We start from the raw sequence: 19,931 nt of genomic DNA on the forward strand, positions 1-19,931 counted from the left end.
TTAAAGGAAGCCCTGGTGTCTGTGGTCGCTGTGTGATCGGGGATTGTAATTTCTCCTCTTCAACTGGCCTATGTGGTAGTTTTTGGATTGGAGGGAGTACCTTCTTCACCATCTAAGAAATCAAGTAATCTGCTGACTAAAAATGAGAACATATGTAGGAATATGGGGTAAGGACAGGGGAGTGGGACTAATTGGAAAGCTCTGTCAAAGAGCCAGCACAAGCATGATAGGCCTCCTTCTGTTATGCAAGATTCTACCACATCCTCAGGGCAGGCTCACAAATGAAGAGTGACCTGGGGAGGTGCACTAGAGAATATCAGGTCCTTGTCGATCTGTACCCTAGCCAGTGTCAATGCTTGACTAAGAGTGAGGAAACTTGGCCTAAAACAATGGATACACACTTGCAAACAAGTTGATAACACCTCTGTGCTGATGTCCGGATGTTGTGTGCGAGTATCCTCTCCAATGGCATTTCAGATAATGGGGATAAAAATATGAACCAATGTAATTCTAGTTACAATTAGAATATTACACAAAAATGGTTCAGAACAGGAATCTTGCCCTACTATAACTGAAGCTGAAATACAATGGCTGAGATTTTCCAGTCCTGTCAAGGCAGGACCAACCGCGTGAAAGTCCATTGACTTTTGGGCGGGGCTGGATGATCCCAGCAGTGGGCAGGGTGGGAAATTCCCATCCACTGTATACTGTTCCACTGCCCTGTACCACGTGGAAAACAATACTATCACTACCAAGAAAACAGATGTTACTGACAAAAAGTGTTACAGCATCAATCTATCACAGATGATCATTCAACATCACCAGAAGGAACCTGTTAAAATCTTATGGAATTCGTGGAATTCAAATAAAGTTGCTGTCAGGAGTTCATTGGTCATTTAATGGCCAACAATCTGTTATACAAGAAAACCATTCCACAGGATCAAAGCATATCCACCAGCTTAAAGCAACCTTCCTGCCTGTTGGGGATCACATTGATAAATGTCTTGTAAAGAACTGCCCCCTTTGGGAGGCGAGAGATCACTTTCATAGTCTCCAAGCTGCGGGGTGGTGTGATGTAGATCTCCTTAGTATAACGGACAATGCCATCCTCAAGAGCAACGAGAGTCTTGTTCCGACCTATTGCTACCTGTAATAAGAAGACTTCATGTAAATGTTCACATGTAAAGGTATTGCAAGATTAATATTGAACCATACACATCAGCAAGCGCTATGTTCAATTAGCTGGGAAGCTGGGATAACTGAAGAGAAAACAAGCCACAACTTTGATCTCTCAGTGATCTTTGCTGGAGGGTGAATGTGTATGGATATCAGGCGACGATTAGATTGGGCTCTGCTGTGATGTCTTGCTTGATCAAGAGCCTCCCAGTTCCCAACATCCAGACTCACATATCAAGAACAGTCTCTTGGGACAAAGACCTGGAACAGCTGGCACACAGCACCTTAAAGATTACCCCAGCAAGAGCCAGTGCCTTTAGATGAGGGGAGAATACGGGACCAAACAAGTGTCTGGTAACAAACAAGAAACTTACATTTATATAACATATTTCATGTCCTCAGGATGTCAAAAGCACTTATGGCCAATTATTGTTGAAATCCAATCACTGTTTTAATCCAGGCAAATGCAGTCAGCCAATCAGCACACAGCATTGTTAAAATGACCACATAATCTGTTTTAACTTTGCTGATTGAGGATTAAATATTGGCCAGGACGCGGAGAACTCCACTGCACTTTTCTAAATAGTGCCATTGGACTGCTTATGCCTGCCTGATAGAGCCTCAGTTTAAAGACAGAACATCTGATGGTGCAGCATCCCCTCGGTTCACCAAGGAGCCTTATCCCCAAAACAATCCACACAGGTTGTCAAAGCAGTTTACAAAAATAGAAAGGAATTTATAATTCTTTTTCTTCATAGTAATGAAATGGGAGCAAAGGTTGATTTCATCCATAGCCCTAACCCAGTTCAAGAACATCATATGGACTCATTCCACCTTTGGCTGATTTGGGGGAAACACATGGCTCACAGTGGCAAGGACTCTCTGGATTCTCCTCTTTACAAGTTGCTCCTCTACATTAACCTCAATGGCCTGAGAGTTCAAGCACCTTCTTTCAGTTAGAAATCTCACTCACTGTCAGCTGCCATTCATTCTCAGAATTGGTAGCCTTCCTTTTAAATAACAAATGAATGGAACTGCAGCTGTTTCAGCTGCAGTTCCTCTGGTGTAGGTACACCCACAGTGCTGTTAAGGAGGAAGTTCCAGGATTTTGACCCAATGACAGTGAAGAAACAGCAATATAGTTCAAATTCAGGATGGTGCATGCATGGGGATGGTCCCCTTGGAGGGGAATTTGCAGGTGGTGGTGTTCCCATAAGTTTACCACCTACAAGAGCAAAGGTGACAGAGGGTTTGGAAGGTGCTGTTATAGGAGACAATAGTACATTGTTGCAGAGCATCTTGTATATGGTACACATTGCTGTCACTGTACACCAGTGGTGGAAGGAGTGTTTAAGGTGGTGCATGGGTGCTGATCATGTGGGCTGCTTTGTCCTAGATGATGTTGAGCTTCTTAAGTATTGTTGGAGTAGGATTTATCTAGGCAAGTGGAGAGTATTCCATCACACTCCTGGCTTATGCCTTGCAGATGGTGAAAAGGCTTTGGGGAGTCAGGAGCTGAATTACCAGCTTCTGACCTGCTCTTGTGGCCAGTGTTTAGATGGCTACTTCAAATAAGTTCCTCGTTAAAGATTGTTAGTGGGAGATTCAGCAATGATAATGCCATTGAACATAAAGGGGAGACGGTCGGATTCTCTCTTTTTGGAGATGGTCATTACCTATCACTTATGTGGCGTGAGGTGTGAATGTTACTTGCCACTTATCTGCCTAAGCCTGAATGTTATCCAGGTCTTGCTGCATATGGACACAGACTACTTCAGTATCTGAGGTGTTGCAAATGGCACTGAACATTGCGCAATCATCAGCTAACATCCCCACTCCTGACTGTATGATTGAGGGAAAGTCATTGACGGAGGAGCTGAATGGTACATTCACAACATTACCAAAGAGGTTGATTATCAGCCTTTAAATCCTTCCAATAATGCTGATGGCAGGCGGTAAGAGTTGGGGAGCTTCCTGGTCAGCCATCTACAGAAGGAAATGATAAACCACTGCAGTACCTTGCCAAGCATAATCATAGACCAACACAGAAGTCTGTGGTTGCCAATGCCCTTTCAGGGCATGGTACCTGAAAAGCGAGAGGGCTCCTTGAGGCCACACTTAGCCAAATGCTGCCTTGATGTTAAGGGCAGTTGCTCTCAGGTCACCTCGAGTTCAACATTTTTTGTCCATGCTTGGACCAAGACTGTAATGATGATTGGAACTAAGTGGTCCCGGCAGAACTCAAACGGGGCACTGGTGAACAAGCTCATGCTGAGTACATGTCACTTGATAGCACTGTCAATGACATCTTCCATCACTTTGCTAATGATTGAGACTAAACTGATGGGGTAGTAACTGGCCGGATTAGATTTGTCTTGCTTTGTCGGGTATTATGCCCAGTGAAAGCAATTCGTATTTATAACTTAAAACATGGATGGTGTTCCTGAGGAAGCTTCTGGAACTGTCTTTTAAAACTTAAAAATGGACACCACAAGGTGGCTAAGATCGCTGTCAAGAATCAGGTGACTTTTGCTTATTTAGCACAAACTACCTCAAGCTTCTGGAAAGTTCTAATTGAATCACCATGGGTGGAAGCCTTCCTCTGGAATGGGCATACCAAGAAGAATGCTACCTGTGGTATTTACAGATGTTACTGTCTCGTCAATTGATCTCTGGACTTCTTGTCTCCAAGGTCATTGCTTCACAGAAGAGAGCTGAAGACATCAATTATCCACAGGATAATACTCCTATCCATCTCCTATTGTATATCAATACGTTTAGATTTAAACCAATCTGGATGCACAATGGTCATTGATCATGTGACTGAAACTGGCCTCCAATACTAAAATCCTTTTTCATCCCAAGACCCAGGAAAAGACTACAGCAGTCTGCAGAAAACACTAAAAGAGACAGCAGCTACAGAAAAGGCAGTGTCATCTTTGCCATTTAAGAACCTGGAGCCTTTGAAAGTCTCCCAGCATGATTCCAAGACTCTAAGTCCATCTGTAAAGAAATCTGACCTTCTGATATGAAAACAACAAGTGCCTAGTTTTGCAACCTGCTGAATATTCATCTCTTTGAGGGAATCCTGCAGCAATCTGGATATCTGACTTCAGCTATTTGAACCCATCTGAACTACAATCCAAGAGTGGAAAAGGACCCCTTTCTCTACCCAGCCCAAAATGATTGATCTCCTACAACAAGCCTGTGAGCTGTTAACCATTCTTTTGGTTTAACATTTATAGCAGTCACTTGGGTAGCATAGTACTCGAGTTTGCTGACTAAAACGGACATGATGTGAAGTTTTTCGCCTAGCACTCAACCCCAGGTTAGATGCAAGAATGCCAAATTTCAAAGGGAACAAAAATTTAAACTGCATGAGAAAAGGGGTGCTTACTGGGTAAGATGTTGCCATGGAAAATGTGAATGCACTAGGGAGCTATTATTCCCCAATAAACAAAATAAATTGAAGCGTGGGCTTTTGAATAAAAGCTCCCTAATGCATTCACCATGGCAACGTCTCAAACAATCTGAGCTGACTTGCCAACCAATCTGAGCCGACTTGCCAACCAATCAACACTCCTTTTCTCATGTAGTATAAATTGTTGTTCCCTTTGAAATTTGGCATTCTTGCATCTGTCCTGAGTGCAAGACAAAAAGCTTTCTCAGCACGTCTCCTTTTACAGCAACACTCATAGAAGTGCACCATCTTCTTTAATTGTATCTTTATTTTGTGTGTGATGTGCGACTAACATAGCATTTAGACTTTACTTTTACTTTTTAAACCTACAAATGTCTACTGATGGTTCTTTAAATTGACCACAAGCTAAATGGGGTTTAGAAACATACATGTCTACCTTTCCAAAACAACCACACTGACTGAAGACAGTGAGGGAAAGGAATTGGGTGTTTCCGTATTTTTTCTCCTACCCTGTCTTTAACAGTGGACAGGATACCTGGCCAATTTTCCATATTGTCAGATAGATGCCATTATTATAACTGTACTGCCACTCTTAGTGCTTCTTCAAAGTGGTGTTCAACATAGAGGAACACTGATTCAACAGCTGAGGGAGGGCAGTAGATGGTTGATTACAGGAGGTTTCCTTGCCTATATTTGATCTGATGCTGAGACCTCATTGGGTACGGAATCAATGTTGACTCCCAGGGCCACTCCCTCCCAACTGCATACCACAATGCTGCTGCCTCAGCTTTGTCTGTTCTGCTAGTGAGACAGGACATAGGAGGGATGGTGATGGAGGTGTCTGGCATCTGTATGTTATGATTTGGTAAGTATGACTGTTTCAGTCTGTTGCTTGACTAATCTGTGGGACAGCTCTTCCAATTTTGGCACTAGTCCCCAGATGTTGGTGAGGAGGACTTTGCTGGATCAGCTGAGCACGATGTGCCTCATTTGATTCTATTGCCAACGTCAATGCCAGATAGTCTGTCCAATTTTCTTCTTGAATTTTTCTGTAGCAGTTTGAGGTTTGATACAATGGAATGGCTCACTCGGCCAGTTCACAGGGCAATTAAGAGTCAACTACATTGCTGTGGATCTGGCGTCACATATGGGTCAGGACAGCAGGTTCCCTCTCCCAAAGGACATTAAGAACTAAATTGTTTTTTTAAAAAAACGACAATCCAGTAGTTTCATGATCATTATTGAGACAAGCATGTTATTCCAGATTTATTAATTATTTGAATTTAAAATTCTCCCCACTGACATAGTAGAATTTGAACTCATGTCTCTGGAGCATCAGCCCTGGCCTCTGGATTACTAATCCAGTAACATTACCAGTGCGTTACCATTCCCCTCCTGCTTTGCCAATCCCATCATCTCTTAACACAGCACTCCATCTGCCTGTGCTACCCACCCTGTTCTCAGTCACCTGGTTTGTTCTCTGCCAGCCTGTGCTGCTGTTTGATCCCCATGACCCAGAACTGCTAGATGCCAATTTCCTGTTCTCGACACTAAGATAACCCTGACTGCTCAGACTCCAGTAATATCCCACATTTCCCTCTCCCCACACCAAATGCACTGTCCTGCTCCCAGTTTAAACAGCTTTACAAGTACTCCAGTTCATTCCTGGTCTAATCCTTCATACTTGAATTAAAAAAAGTGGGTCTAAATTAACAAACTAACACTCCAGACAGCATTCCAATTGTTAAGAATCCCCATGATTTCTTCCACCCTCCGGCACGACTGGCCATTAAGAATGACTGCCATTAAAGGTGAGAGAAAGAGAAAATGTGGGGGGAAAAAAACGGCATAAAAAGTCTGTTATCTGGAAGGATCCGAAAATGAAATGAGTTAGAGTCATTTTGGCACAGAAGGAAGCCATTTGGCCCATTGAGTACCAAGTCTTTACCACTTGTTGCATTAAAAAAGTTCCTCCTCACATTCCCCCTGAATCTCTTGCCCAAAACCTTAAAACTGTGTTTGTTGGTCCTTGTTACATAAGCAAATGAGAACAGTTTTACTTTGTCTACCTTATCCAAATCGGTTATAATATTATACACCTCTATCAAATCTCTCCTCAATCTCCTTTGCTCCAAACAACCTTGCAACTAAAATCCTTCATCCCTGGAACCAATCTAGTAAACCTGCTCTGCACACTATCAGGACGTTTAAAATCGTTCACAAAAATAACATATATGAACCGTCTCCATTACGTTGCCCTAAAGGCTGGTACATTAGTAACTTACATTGGCTCCTGGATGCCATCGAATCAGGCGCTGAGTTGCCAGAATGTTTCCAGTATGAACAAAATCCCCTATAAGAATAAAGGCAAATAGTCAGTCATTACTCCAGCTCAAGGGGAGGCTGATAACAGCAGTGCTCCAGTAAGGGAGCAAAGTAGTCTATTCCCCATAGCTAAAGCCATTAAATATCTGTAACAGGCTCCAGCTTGCTCTCATTAATATTACTAGATTGCACTTCAGGTGTTCCAGTTGGTCTGGGAACCTGAAGCAGGGAAAAGGGAAAAAATAATCAGTCAGTATTTCTAGTCCTGATGACTATCTAGTATCTTTACTGGACAGTGTGTGAGAAACAACTGTGCGATCCTCCACAGTTGAACAGCCCAACGTTCATAGCAAGCTAGAAAAGTGGCAAAAAGTTAATATTTTAAAATTAAATTTAGTTGAAGAATTTTCCCAACAGCATTTAGTTTAAAAGCAGATTTTAAAGACATAGAAAATATCACAGAATCTCACAGTGCAAAAGAGGCCCTTCGGCCCATCGAGTCTGTACCAGCACGTGAGAAACACCTGACCTACCTACCTAATCCCATTGACCAGCACTTGGCACATAGCCTTGAATGTTATGACGTGCCAAGTGCTCATCCAGGTACTTTTTCAAGGATATGAGACAACCCGCCTCCACCACCTTCTTAGGCAGCGCATTCCAGACTGTCACCACCTTCTGGGTAAAAATGTTTTTCCTCACATCCCCCCTAAACCTCCTGCCCCTCACCTTGAACTTGTTTCCCCTCATGACTGACCCTTCAACTAAGGGGAACAGCTGCTCCCTATCCACCCTATGTCCATGCCCCATGTTGCACACCTCGATCAGGTCACTCCTCAGTCTTTTCTGCTCCAATGAAAACAACCCAAGTCTATCCAACCTTTCTTCATATCTTAAATGTTTCATCCCAGGCAACATCCTGGTGAATCTCTTCTGCACCTCCTCCAGTGCAATCACATCCTTCCTCTAATGTGGTGACCGGAACTGCATACAGGACTCCAGCTGTGGCCTCACTAAGGTTCTATACAACTCCAACAATCAGCTAGGTAAATGTGGCTGAGTGACACGACACTGTCCTTTCTGGCTCTTGTAAAGACCTTCATGTTAGAAAGAACATGTGTTTATGCAGAACTTTACAACAATGTTCCAGATGTTCCAATACGATTCACATTGAATGATTTTTGACAGCTGAGTAAAAACAGCCACAAAGACTGTATTGTATTATGCTGCAGATAAGTTCAGCAATAACAAGTTACTGCTGTTCTTTCACGGGATGTGGGTGTCATTGGCTGGGCAAGCATTTTTATTGCCCATCCCTAACTGCCCTTGAGAAGGTGATGGTGAATTGCCTTAATGAACCGCTGCAGTCCCTGTAGTATAGGTACATCCACAGTACTGTTAGGGAGGGAGTTCCAGGATTTTGACCCAGTGACAGTGAAGGAATGGTGATACAGTTCCAAGTCAGGATGGTGTGTGGCTTGGAGGGGAACTTTCAGGTGGTGGTGTTCCCATGCAATTGCTGCCCTTGTCCTTCTAGGTGGTAGAGGTCATAGGTTTGGCAGGTGCTCTCAAAGAAGTCTTGATGAGTTGCTGCAGTGCATCTTGCATATGGTATACACTGCTGCCACTGTGCATCGGTGGAGGAGAGAATGAATGTTGAAAGTGGTGGATGGAGTGGCAATTAAGTGGGCTGCTTTGTCCTGGATGACATCGAGCTTGAGTGTTGTTGGAACTGTACTCATCCAGGCATGTGCTAAGTATTCCAGCACACTCCTGACTTGTGCCTTTTAGATGGTGGATAGGCTTTGGTGGACAGGGCCTGGGACACTACCCTGAGGAACTCCTAAAGTGATGTCCTGGAACTGAGATGATTGATCTCCAACAACCACACCATCTTCTTTTGTGATAGGCATGAGTCTTCCTCCCAATTCCCATTGACTCCAGTTTTGCTAGGGTTTGTTGATGCTACACTCAGTTAAATACATGTCAAGGGCAGTCACTCTCACCTCACCTCTTGAGTTCAGCTCTTTTGTCCATGTTTGGAATAAGGCTGTAATGAGGTTAGGAAGCCAGGGGCCCTGGTGGACCCAAACTGAGTGTCAGTGAGCAGGTTATCACTGAGTAAAAATCACTTTAAAGCACACTGGATTGTACAGATAGCACTGTACAATTAGTGTAAAATCACCAGTCTGTCCTGATGCTAGGGAAGGCCACGGTGAATTAGTAAGAGCAGAAGTGCACTGATGGCCACAGAAAGAATGTGGTGAATCATTAGCCCAACTGTGGCTAAAGCCAACAGAGTAGACTCACTTATATTCATATTTACTGCTACCATTGCACAGCAATTTCCTTCTATAGGGCTATCAGATATATGAATCACTCCACAGTCAGAACTGAGCTGCTCAGATGAGCATATCATGCCCTTCTCTTGCTGATAGTCCCTAAAGAAACATCTTTGACATTATTAGATGTTGATACAAACATTGAAACAGAAGTCACAGAGGATTAAGCTTTGTTACCAGACAAAATTATGCTTGCAATATTCACCTTTCCCCAGTAAAGGTACCCATGTTTAGTCAATGACTATTAGTGATGCTTCAAGTATTTTTCAGGAAAGGGATTCAGTTTCTTGGCCTATTGGGAACAGTTCTACTGTAAAAGGGATGGGTTGCACTTCAACAGGACCAGTACCAGTGTCCTCAACAAGCTGACTAGTGTGGTTGGGGTTGGTTTAAATCAAACCGGCAGAGGAGTGGGCACCAGCATATAGAAGTAGAAGGAGGAGTAAGGTGCATGAAGGAGTGAGAGTGTTGGAAGTTGGGGGTGGAGAAAGTAGTAGTATACTAGAAGCAGACCGAGAAGGACCATGAGGAATACAAAGACAGATTTACAGAGCATGTATGTAAATGCACAAATTGTGGCAAATAAGGCTGGTGAGTTACAAGTATATACAACTGTGTGGGAAAATGATGTAGTGGCTGAAAAATGGTGAGGACTGTGCACTTAATATTCAAGGATAAGACAGAGAAGTGAAAAAAGGGCAGTTGGTGGCAGCACTGCTTAGGGAAGTGGTTGGAGTGTTGGAAAGAGAGTATTTCTTTGAGAGAGCAAGGGCAGAATCCAACTGGTTAGAATCGAGGAGCAAAAAAGGATATGATCACATAGCTGGGGTTATTCCATAGACCTCCATGTAGTGAGAGAGAGAGAAACAGACAAGAAAATCTGCAAGGAAATGACAGATGTGCAAAAACTATAGAATGGCAGCATCGGGAGTCTTTAATTACCCAAATATCGATAGGGATAATGTCAGAGTAAAGGGTAAGGTGGGGAAGGAATTTCTGAAATATAATTTCTGAAGTTCAGAAGAACTTCCTTGACCAGTATGTTTTTGGGCCAGTTAGGAAGAAGGCATGGCTGGATCAGGTGATGGGGAATGAGGTGGGCCAAGTGTCTGTGGGGGAATGCTTGGGTAAGAGTGATCAAAGTATCTTTGTATTCCTCCTTTTTCTTATTAGTCTGCTCCCATCTAATATGGTACTACTTCCTACTCTAGTATTATTGAATACTCTCCTCTTTTATGCACCTTATTCCTCTTTTCCACTTCTATATGCTGGTGCCCATCCCCCTGCTAACTTAGATAAACCCTCCCCTACCTGTCCTTGTATCCTTTCTTGAATAAGAACATTTGCCACTGTCCAATCCTCTGGCACCTCTTCATTACCTCGGGTCCTTCCTCTATCCTCACTCCCACTTCCTTTAGCAACCTGGAAATGCAAGCCATCTGGACCAGGTGACTTATCCGCTCTAAATTCCTAATAACTACAGTTTCTATTCAACCTCAATGGGGGTAACATTTTAGAGACAATGGGCAGAATTTAGCCCTTGACTGGCGGGCAGGCCCCACCGGCTCGGCAGTGGGCGGGCAGCCGAACCCCGCCGCCATTTTGAGTGGGCGGGCCAATTAAGGCCCGCCCAGCAGCCTGCCCGACAGGAAGCACTATGCGCTTCCTATTCCAGGAAGGAGAGGGAATCCCCAACCGTCAAAGTGCGCTTTGTGCATGTGCCGAAAGAGCACACTGCTCCCTGAGGCAAGTCCTGTCTCAGGGAGTTTAGTGAAAGGTAAGTAAAGTCAATAAATAGAGACATTTTAAAATTATTAACATGTCCCCCTCATGTGATGTCTCATAAAATATATTAAAAAGATGGTAATGGAACTTCATCCCGCCAGTGGATGAAGTTTCATTAATAATCTACAGGCCGCTGGGGCTCCTGGCCTGCCCGCCAGCCTTAAGGTTGGCCAGGCAGGGCATTTAACTATCTTAATGAGCCTGTCAACGGCCTTAATTGGCCATTGACAGGTCATCCGGCAGACAGCTGATTTCGCTGTCTGCCCGCCTTCCTTAAGATTTAAATGGCCCGGGATGATGTCGGGAATTCCTCCTGACATCGTCCGGCATCTTTTTCCCCTCGGTGAGTGGGCCCCGCCCCCAAATCGCCGAGGGGAAAATCCTGGCCAATAATCAGGAGACACTTGGAAAGGCTTGAGTTAATTAGTGAGAACAATCACTGATTTGTAAAAGGCAGAATGAGCTCGACTAATTTAATTGTTCTTTATAGGAAGTAACACAGATAATGAAAGGAATGCAATGGTTGGTGTCTATTTGGATTTTAAGAAAGCCTTTGATAAAGTACTACATAAAAAGGCTTATTATTAAATTAACAAAATTAGGCAATGGAATAGGAGGCCCAATGTCAACTTAGATAATAAAAAATAATTTGGCTTAAAGGCAACAAACTGCTGTTTTTCCATGCTGGAGGATGTTAGGCAGTGGTGTGCCCCAGGGATCTACTAAGGCTACTGTTTTTGATATTTCGGAGGTGTGATTTTTAGCTCTCAATGAAACCAGGTTTTAAACTCAATGATAGTTCCTGCCACCATTGCCAAGTATGCAGCATCATTCAGCTCCCATGGAAAAACATTGCCAGTCAAGGTCAATATATACCATCTGCCTTCTTCCATCCGTAACGTTGACCTGGGCTCTTGCCACCCAGATTTTTGGAACTGCCTCCTGCCTTTTTGGATGCATATCTCAACGTAATAAATGCCGGCTGTGGAAAAGCCAAAAATCCTATGGGAATATTAAAAGGAGAAAGCATGTTACTATAACAAAACTATTACATTAGAAGATTAAAAATATTCAAAGGGAAATTTCATTTGGAAATTCTTTAGATTGATCTATTGTTTCTAATTTACATATCTTTAGTGGAGACAGTGGTGTAGTGGTAATGTCACTGGAATAAAAATACAGGGGCCCAGGCTAATGTTCTGGGTTCAAATCCCACCACGGTAGCTGGTGGAATTTAAATTCAATTAATAATCTGGAATTGAAAGCTAATCTCAGTAATAGTGACCATGAAACCATTGTTGATTGTCGTAAAAACCCATCTGGTTCACAAATCCCTTTAGGGAAGGAAATCTGACATCTTTACCAGGTCTGGCCTACATGCGACTCCACAGAGACATAGGAAAGTTACGTCACAGTAAGAGGCCATTCAGCACATCGTGTCTGCACCAGTCAAAAAAAAAGAAACTAGCCGCTCATTTTAATCTTACTTTCCAGCACCTGGTCCGTAGCCTTGCAGGTTAAAGCTCCTCAGGTGCAGATCCAGGTACCTTTTAAATGAGTCGAGCGTTTCAGCCTCAACCACCAATTCAGGCAGTGAATTCAAGATGCCCACCTCCCTCTGGGTGAAAAACCTTTTCCTCAAGTCTGCTCTAATCCTTCTGACAATCCCCTTAAGTCTACGCCCTCTGGTAATTGACCCCTCAGGTAAGGAAAACCAGTCTTTCCCATCTATCCTATCTAGGCCCTTCATAATTTTGTACATCTCAATTAGGTCACCCCTTAGTCTCTATCCAATAGCCTATCCAAAATAAAAACATAAAATGCTGGAAAAATTCAGCAGGCCTGGCAGCATCTGTGGAGAGAGAAACAGAGCTAACATTTCGAGTCTATATGACTCTTCTTCAGAGCTAAAGAGAAGCAGAAATGTGATGTGATGGATTTTATACTGTCTAAGAGGGGGTGGAGCAGGTGAAGCAAGATAGAAGGTCAGGGATAGATGGGAGAAAAGGAGAGATTGACAAAGATGTTATGGGTGCAAGACAAAGGGAGTGTTAATGGTAGTAATAAGGACTAAAGAAGATACTAATAGTGGCAGAATGTGTTAATAGCAGAACAAGGGTGAGCACTCTGTGAAAGCACAAAATAGAAACAAGTGACATATGGCCCTGTGGGGGTTGGGGGAAAAAAGATTTTAAAAAATTATGAATAAATAAAAAATACATTTTTAAAAAATTAAAGTAAATATTAAAAATTGAAATATATTTTTTAAATTGGATTAAAAAAGGAGGAAAGTGTTCATGGTCTGAAGTTGTTGAACTCAATGTTAAGTTCAGAAGGCTGTAAAGTGCCTAATCAGAAGATGAGATGCTGTCCCTCCAGTTTGCGTTGGGTTTCAGTGGAACACTGCAGAAGGCGAAGGATGGATATGTGGGCATGAGAGCAGGATGGTGTGTTGAAATGGCAAGGTACAGGGAGATCTGGATCATGCTTGCAGACAGAGCAAAGTGTTCTGCAAAGCAATCACCCAGTCTGCGTTTAGTCTCCCCAGTGGACCAAATTGAAGGAGGTGCAAGTGAAACGCTGCTTCACCTTCAACAGCATCCACAGTATTTTGCTTTCATCCTAGCCTATCCAATCTTTCCTCATAGTTGCAATTTTCAAGCCCTGGCAACATTCTTATAAATCCCCTCTGTATTCTGTCCAAAGCAATTATGTCCTTCCTGTAATATGGTGACCAGAATTGTACACAAAATTCTAGCTGTGAATTATACAGTTCCAACATTACATCCCTGCTTCTGTAGTCAATACCTCGTCCAATAAAGCATTTCATATGCTTTGCCACCTTATCCACCTGTCCTGCCGCCTTCAGGGGTCTGTCGACATGCACTCCAAGGTCTCTCACTTCCTCTCAATATCCTCCCATTCACTGAGAATTCCCTTAATTTGTTTGCCCTCCCCAAATGCATTACCTCACACTTCTCTGGATTGAATTCCATTTGCCACTTTTCCGCCCAGTCAACCAAGCCATTGATATCCTTCCAGAGACAACAGCTATCCTCTTCACTATCAACTACATGGCCAATTTTTGTGCCATCTGCAAATTTCCCAATCATGCCTCCCACATTTAAGTCCAAATTGTTAATATATACAACAAACAGCAAGGGCCCCAACACTGAGCCCTGTGGAATGCCACTGGAAACCATTTCCCACTCGCAAATACTTCCATCAACCATTTCATTCCTGTTGCTAGATTCAACTTGCCACTTCCCCTGTATCCCAGGGGATTTCATTTTTTTCACCAGTCTACCATGTGGGACCTTGTTAAATGCTTTACTAAAATCCATCTAGACAACATTCGCTGCATTATCCTTATCAATCCTCCTTGTTATTCCTCAAAAAATTTGATTGTTATTAAGACATTATCTTTCTCCAACAAAACCGTGTTGACTGCCCCTGATCAATCTGTGCCTAATTGACAGTTTATCATGTGTTTCAGAATTGATTCCAATAATTTGTCCACCAAAATCAGACTGACTAGCCTTTCATTATCTAGCCTATCCTTCGCATTCCTTTTAAATATTAGTACAACCTTCGCAGACCTCCAATACTCTGGTACCTCACCTGTATCCAGTTAGGATTGGAAAATGATCCTCCAGGCCTCCGCTATTTCCTCCCTTGCTTCTTTTAACAGCCTGGGAGACAATTAATCCAGTCCTGGTGAATTATCCAAGAATGTCAGTCCCTCCAGTGCTTCTTCTCTCATTATGCTTATTGCATCTAAAATTTCACACTCCTCTTTAACTAGAATGTCTGCATCTTTAACTGGAATCTCTCTCCTTAATGAAGGTAGAGACAAAGTACTCATTGAGAACCTTGCCCACAAATTCTGCATCAACGCATAGGTTACCATGTACATCTCTGATAGGTCCTACCCTTTCCATAGTTATTCTTGTGCTCTTAATGCATGGGTAAAATATCTTCGGGTTTTCTTTGATTTTACCTGCCAATATTTTCTCGTAACCTCTTTGCTTTTCTAGTTTCTTTTTTTACTTCACCCCTGTACTTTCTATACTCCTCTCGGCTTTCTACAGCATTAAGCTTTTTATGACTGTCATAAGCTCTCTTTCTGCTTTATGCTTCTGGATAACCAGGGGCCTCTAGATTTGGCAGTACCACCCTTCTTTGTTGGGACATGTCTATACAGTACCTGTAGAATCTCGCTTTGAATGCCTCCCACTGGACTGTCACTGATTTCCCTTCAAGTAGCTGTATCCAGTCCACTTTTGCCAGTTCACCCCATAGCTTTGTAAAGTTTGTCTTTCCCCAACTTAGAACTTGTTCTATCTTGTCATTTTCCATAATGATGCTAAATCTAACTGTATTATGGTCACTATCTCCAAAATGGTCCTCCACTGCTACTTCATCCACTTGCCCAGCTTCATTTCCTAAGACTAAATCTAGAATTACGCCCACTCTCATTGGGCTTGTTACGTGCTGACTGAAAAGGTTTTCTTGAGTGCAGTTCAAGAATTTTGTGCCCTTCACACTGTTTGTATCTCAACTGATATTAGGGTATTTGAAATCTCCAACAATTACTGCCCTATTGTTTTTGAACTCAGAAATGTGCCTACATATTTGGTCTTCTAACTCCTTTCCATTATTTTGGGGTCTATAGGACACTCCTAACAGTGTGGCTGCCCCTTTTTTATTCCTGAGCTCAACCCATATGACATTATTTGATGCGTCATTTAATATATCATTCCTCCTGACAGAAGTAATTGATTCTTTAACCAATACTCCTACACCCCCAACTTTTTTATCCCCCTCTCTATCCTGCCTGAAAACTATATCCAGGGATGCTGAGCTGCCATTTTTGCCCCTCTTTACGCCAATTTTCCATTATAGCAATGATATCAGACTGCATGTGTCTATCTGTGCCCTCAGTTCATCGGCTTTATTTGCTTATACACCTTGCGTTTACATATATACCTTTTAATGATGTCAAATTCCTGTGCTGTACACTTTTTAAACTTGTGCTTTTTCAGTCTTTCAGAGTCACTAATTTTCCATCTCCTGTTCCTGACTCCAGACCCACAGCAATGTGGTCGACTTTTAACTGCCCTCTGAAATGACCTAGCAAGCCACTGAGTTCAAAGGCAATTACGGGTGGGAACAAATGGTGGCCTTGCCAGTGATGCTCACATCCCATGAAAGAATAAATTTTTTAAAAATTGTAAGAACCAGAAACACAACGCAAATTAGGAAATGACACCAGACCAAGAGAAGAATGGAGTTAAAATAAGCAGCTCAAAATTGGAGACTGAGTTGGATAACATGAAAAGAATGACAGGGGAACTTTTACTGTGGACAAGTGATGATAGGCATGAAGGAAATTTGGATGATACATGTACACCATAAATAACATTGGAATAGCCTAGGATCAAGTTGAAAGTGTGTCCAAATAAGCTCAACATGCCTAATCAATGCAGAGAAACATGAAGAAAGCAGTCAGCACAATGCTTGACACATTTCGCTCCTTTAAAGATACAATATAAATGCATTTTGTTATTTGATCCCATTCCCTGTTATTCCACTTCAACATATAACTCTAGTAATATTCTGGATTTTCCAGGTCCATTTCACCTTATATAGTTTCAGAAGATGTAAAAGGCAGAGGGGCAAGAGTTCCAACAATGTGTTCAGGAAAATTTATACAGCAGTATGTTTCCAGTTCAATGAGAAAGACCTGGTTCTTGGAATGAGTTGAGCAAAGTGACAGTAGGGGAACATTTAGGAGATAGTGATTGTTGTATCATAAGGTTTAGATTAGCTATGGAACATTCCAGAGAAAGAATAATTAACTGTGGAAAAGCCAACTTCAGTGGTTTAAGAATGGATCAGACCTAGATAAATTGGAATCAAAGGTTGGCAAGCAAAACCATAATTGAATAATGAGCTGCCTTTAAAGAGACAGCTCAGACACAGTCAAGGTATATTTCCTCAAGGGAAACAAATCCACAGCTCCCCGGATAACAAAAGAGATAAAGAATGGGAAGAAGAAAAAAAGTGCTTATGACAGATATCAGCTGGCTAATATATCTGACAGCCAGTTTGAATATAGAAGGGTCAAAAGGAATTTGAAAAAGCAAAGGAGAGAAACAAGGAGAATGTACGAAAGGCAACTGGCAGCTAACATAGAAGGGAATCCAAAAGTCTTTTATAAACATACAAATAGTAAAAAAGGTGGTAAAGAGAGGAGTGGGGCTAATTAGGGATCAAAAAGGGGACACATGGAGGCAGGGAGCATAGCTGAGGTTTTAAATGAATACTTTGCATCTGTCTTTACTAAGGAAGATGATTCTGCACAGGTCATGGTGAAAAAGGTAATTCAGACACTAGAGTTTAAATTCGATATGGAGATGGTATTGGATCCGCTGTCTGTACATAAAATTGATCAGGTATCAGGACCAGATGAGATGCATCCAAGGGTACTGAGGGAAGGGAGAGTGGAAATTGCAGAGGCACTGGCCATAATTTTCCAATTTTCTTTCAACTTGGGTGTGGTGCCACAGGACTAAAGTATTGCAAATGTTACACACTTGTTCAAAAAAGGTGCAAAGATAATCCCAGCATCTACAAGCCAGTCTGTTTAATCTCGGTGGTTGGGAAGCTTTTAGAAACAATAATTTGAGACAAAATGAATTGTCACTTGGACAAATGTGGGTTAATTAAGGAAAGTAAGCACAATTTGTTGACAGCAAATTGTGTTTAACTAACTTGTTTGAGATTTGTGATGAGGTAACAGAGTGGGTTGATGAGGATAATGCTGTTGACGGTTTGCGAAGATTAACCGCAGCTTCTCCAGCCTTGGACCAGGGAGATGAGCACAGCCATCTTACAGACCCAGCGGGCTGCACTGGCTCAACAACGTTGCGAAGTGCAAGTGTTAAAGCTGTTCCAACGGCGCATTCCCTTTAAGCTTCCCTCACAAGAATAATAGATATTTTTCTATTGATGTGATGTACATGGACTTCTAAAAGATATTTGATAAATTTTGCACAACACTTGAGCAAAGTTAGAGCTCATGGAATAAAAGGGACAGTAGCCACATATGGCCAAGTGACAAGAAACAGAGTTGTGGTTAACGGCTGTTCTCAGATTGGAGGAAGATTTATTTTGGAGTTTCCCAGGGTGTTAGAACACCCTCTATTCCTGGCACATATTAATGACCTAGACCTTGGTAGACGAGGACAATTTCAAAAGTTGTGAGCAAGACAAAACTTGGAAGTTTCTGTGAACTGTGAGGATAGCGTAGAACTTCAAAAACATATAGACAATTTAGTGGAATGGGCAGACATGTGGCAGATTAAATTTAATGCAGAGAAGTGTGTAGTGATCCATTTTGGTAGAAAGAACATGTAGAGGCAATATAAAATAAAGGGCACAATTCTAAAGATGGTGCATGACAGAGGGACCGAAGTGTCTATGTGGCAGGACATGTTGAGAGAGCAGTCCAGGCTTTGTCAAAAGGCGCAGAGAATCCAAACGGAAGAAAGTTATGGTAAACCAGTTCTGATGAAGAGTCATATGGACTCGAAACGTTAACTGTATTCCTCTCCACAGATGCTGTCGGACCTGCTGAGTTTTTACAGCTATTTTTATTTTTGTATCAAACACTGGTTTGGCTTCAACATGAGTGCTGCGTACAGTTCTGGGACACCTTAGGAAGGATGTGAAATCATTAGACAGGGTACCAAAAGGTTCATGAGAACGATTCCAGGAATGAAGAAATGCAGTTATATAGATAGAATGGAGAGGTTAGGACTGTTCTTCTTGAACAGAAGGTTAAGAGATTTTATTGATATTCAAAATCATGAAAAGCCTGGACAGAGCAGTAAGGGAAAAACTGTTCCCATTGGTGGGAGGATCAAGAACCAAAGGGCACAGATTTAAGGCAACTGGCAAAAGAAAAAAAGGGACATGAGGAAAAGCTCTTTCATACAGCAAGTGATTAGGATCTGGAATGCACTGCCTGAGTGTGTGGCGGAGGCTGGTTCAATCAAGGCATTCAAGAAGGAATTGGATTATTAGCTGAAAATGAAGGAGGTGAAGGCTACAGGGAGAAGGCGGGGAATGACACTAGGTGAATTACACTTCCAGATGGCTAGCATAGATACGATGGGCCGATTGGCTTCCTTTAAGGCTGTACCCATTCTATGATTCTAAATTTATACGATTAACTGCAGTTTCTCCAGCCTGGGACTACTTCCCAGTCTCTGGGACAAGTAAGTCGTGTGTGTGCAGCGTTAACTCACCGCTTTGAGCATAGGCTCTGACCAAGGAGATGAGCACCGCCATCTTATTGACCTCTGACCCGGCTGGGCTGCACTGGTTCAACAACGCTGCGAAGTGCAAGGGTTAAAGACCATTCCAACGGCGCATTCCCTTTAAACTTCCTTCACAAGAATAATAGATATTTTTCTAACTTTACAAGAAAAGTAAATATTTTTGTGCGAGTTTTTCTCCTCTCAGCCAATGCAAAAGAAAAAAATTTCAAACTCAGCATTGGATTTTGGCTCGGCTGCTGAGAATGTGCGCGACCCCTTTAACAGGCACTTCCTCTGAGCTCACACAAGCGCGAGGCCGCCGGCTGGTTATGCTGCGCATGCGTTAGTTTGACAGGCGCTGAAAAAGTAAGAAACCGAATTTAGAGCAGCGAGTGGCTGTTGTGTCTTTGGAGGTGATCAACAGGTCTAACTAATTGGATATAATTTTGTGATTGGGATATTAAGTATTCAAAATTCCTAGCAACAAAATTCGACATTGCTTTAAAAAGACACGTCATCCTTCACCTATAAATATTTCTAACAAGTCTTTATTTC

At 42.4% G+C, this 19,931-nt stretch overlaps 1 protein-coding gene across 1 annotated transcript; it reads right to left on the reverse strand.

Annotated features, from left to right (window-relative positions):
- Window positions 1–880: 880 nt before the first annotated feature.
- mrpl27 (mitochondrial ribosomal protein L27) lies at window positions 881–19,679 on the reverse strand. Its single transcript, XM_041217062.1, has 4 exons — window positions 19,365–19,679; window positions 11,926–12,051; window positions 6,883–6,950; window positions 881–1,147 (listed from the first exon to the last, which is right to left on the reverse strand). Exons 1-4 carry the CDS (start codon window positions 19,405–19,407, stop codon window positions 941–943), a joined length of 444 nt encoding a protein of 147 aa, XP_041072996.1. The 5' UTR covers window positions 19,408–19,679; the 3' UTR covers window positions 881–940.
- Between the last annotated feature and the right edge of the window lie 252 nt (window positions 19,680–19,931).

The sequence above is a fragment of the Carcharodon carcharias genome, chromosome 22 (genome assembly GCF_017639515.1).
Source record: "Carcharodon carcharias isolate sCarCar2 chromosome 22, sCarCar2.pri, whole genome shotgun sequence".
In the NCBI taxonomy this organism is placed as follows: Eukaryota; Metazoa; Chordata; class Chondrichthyes; order Lamniformes; family Lamnidae; genus Carcharodon; species Carcharodon carcharias.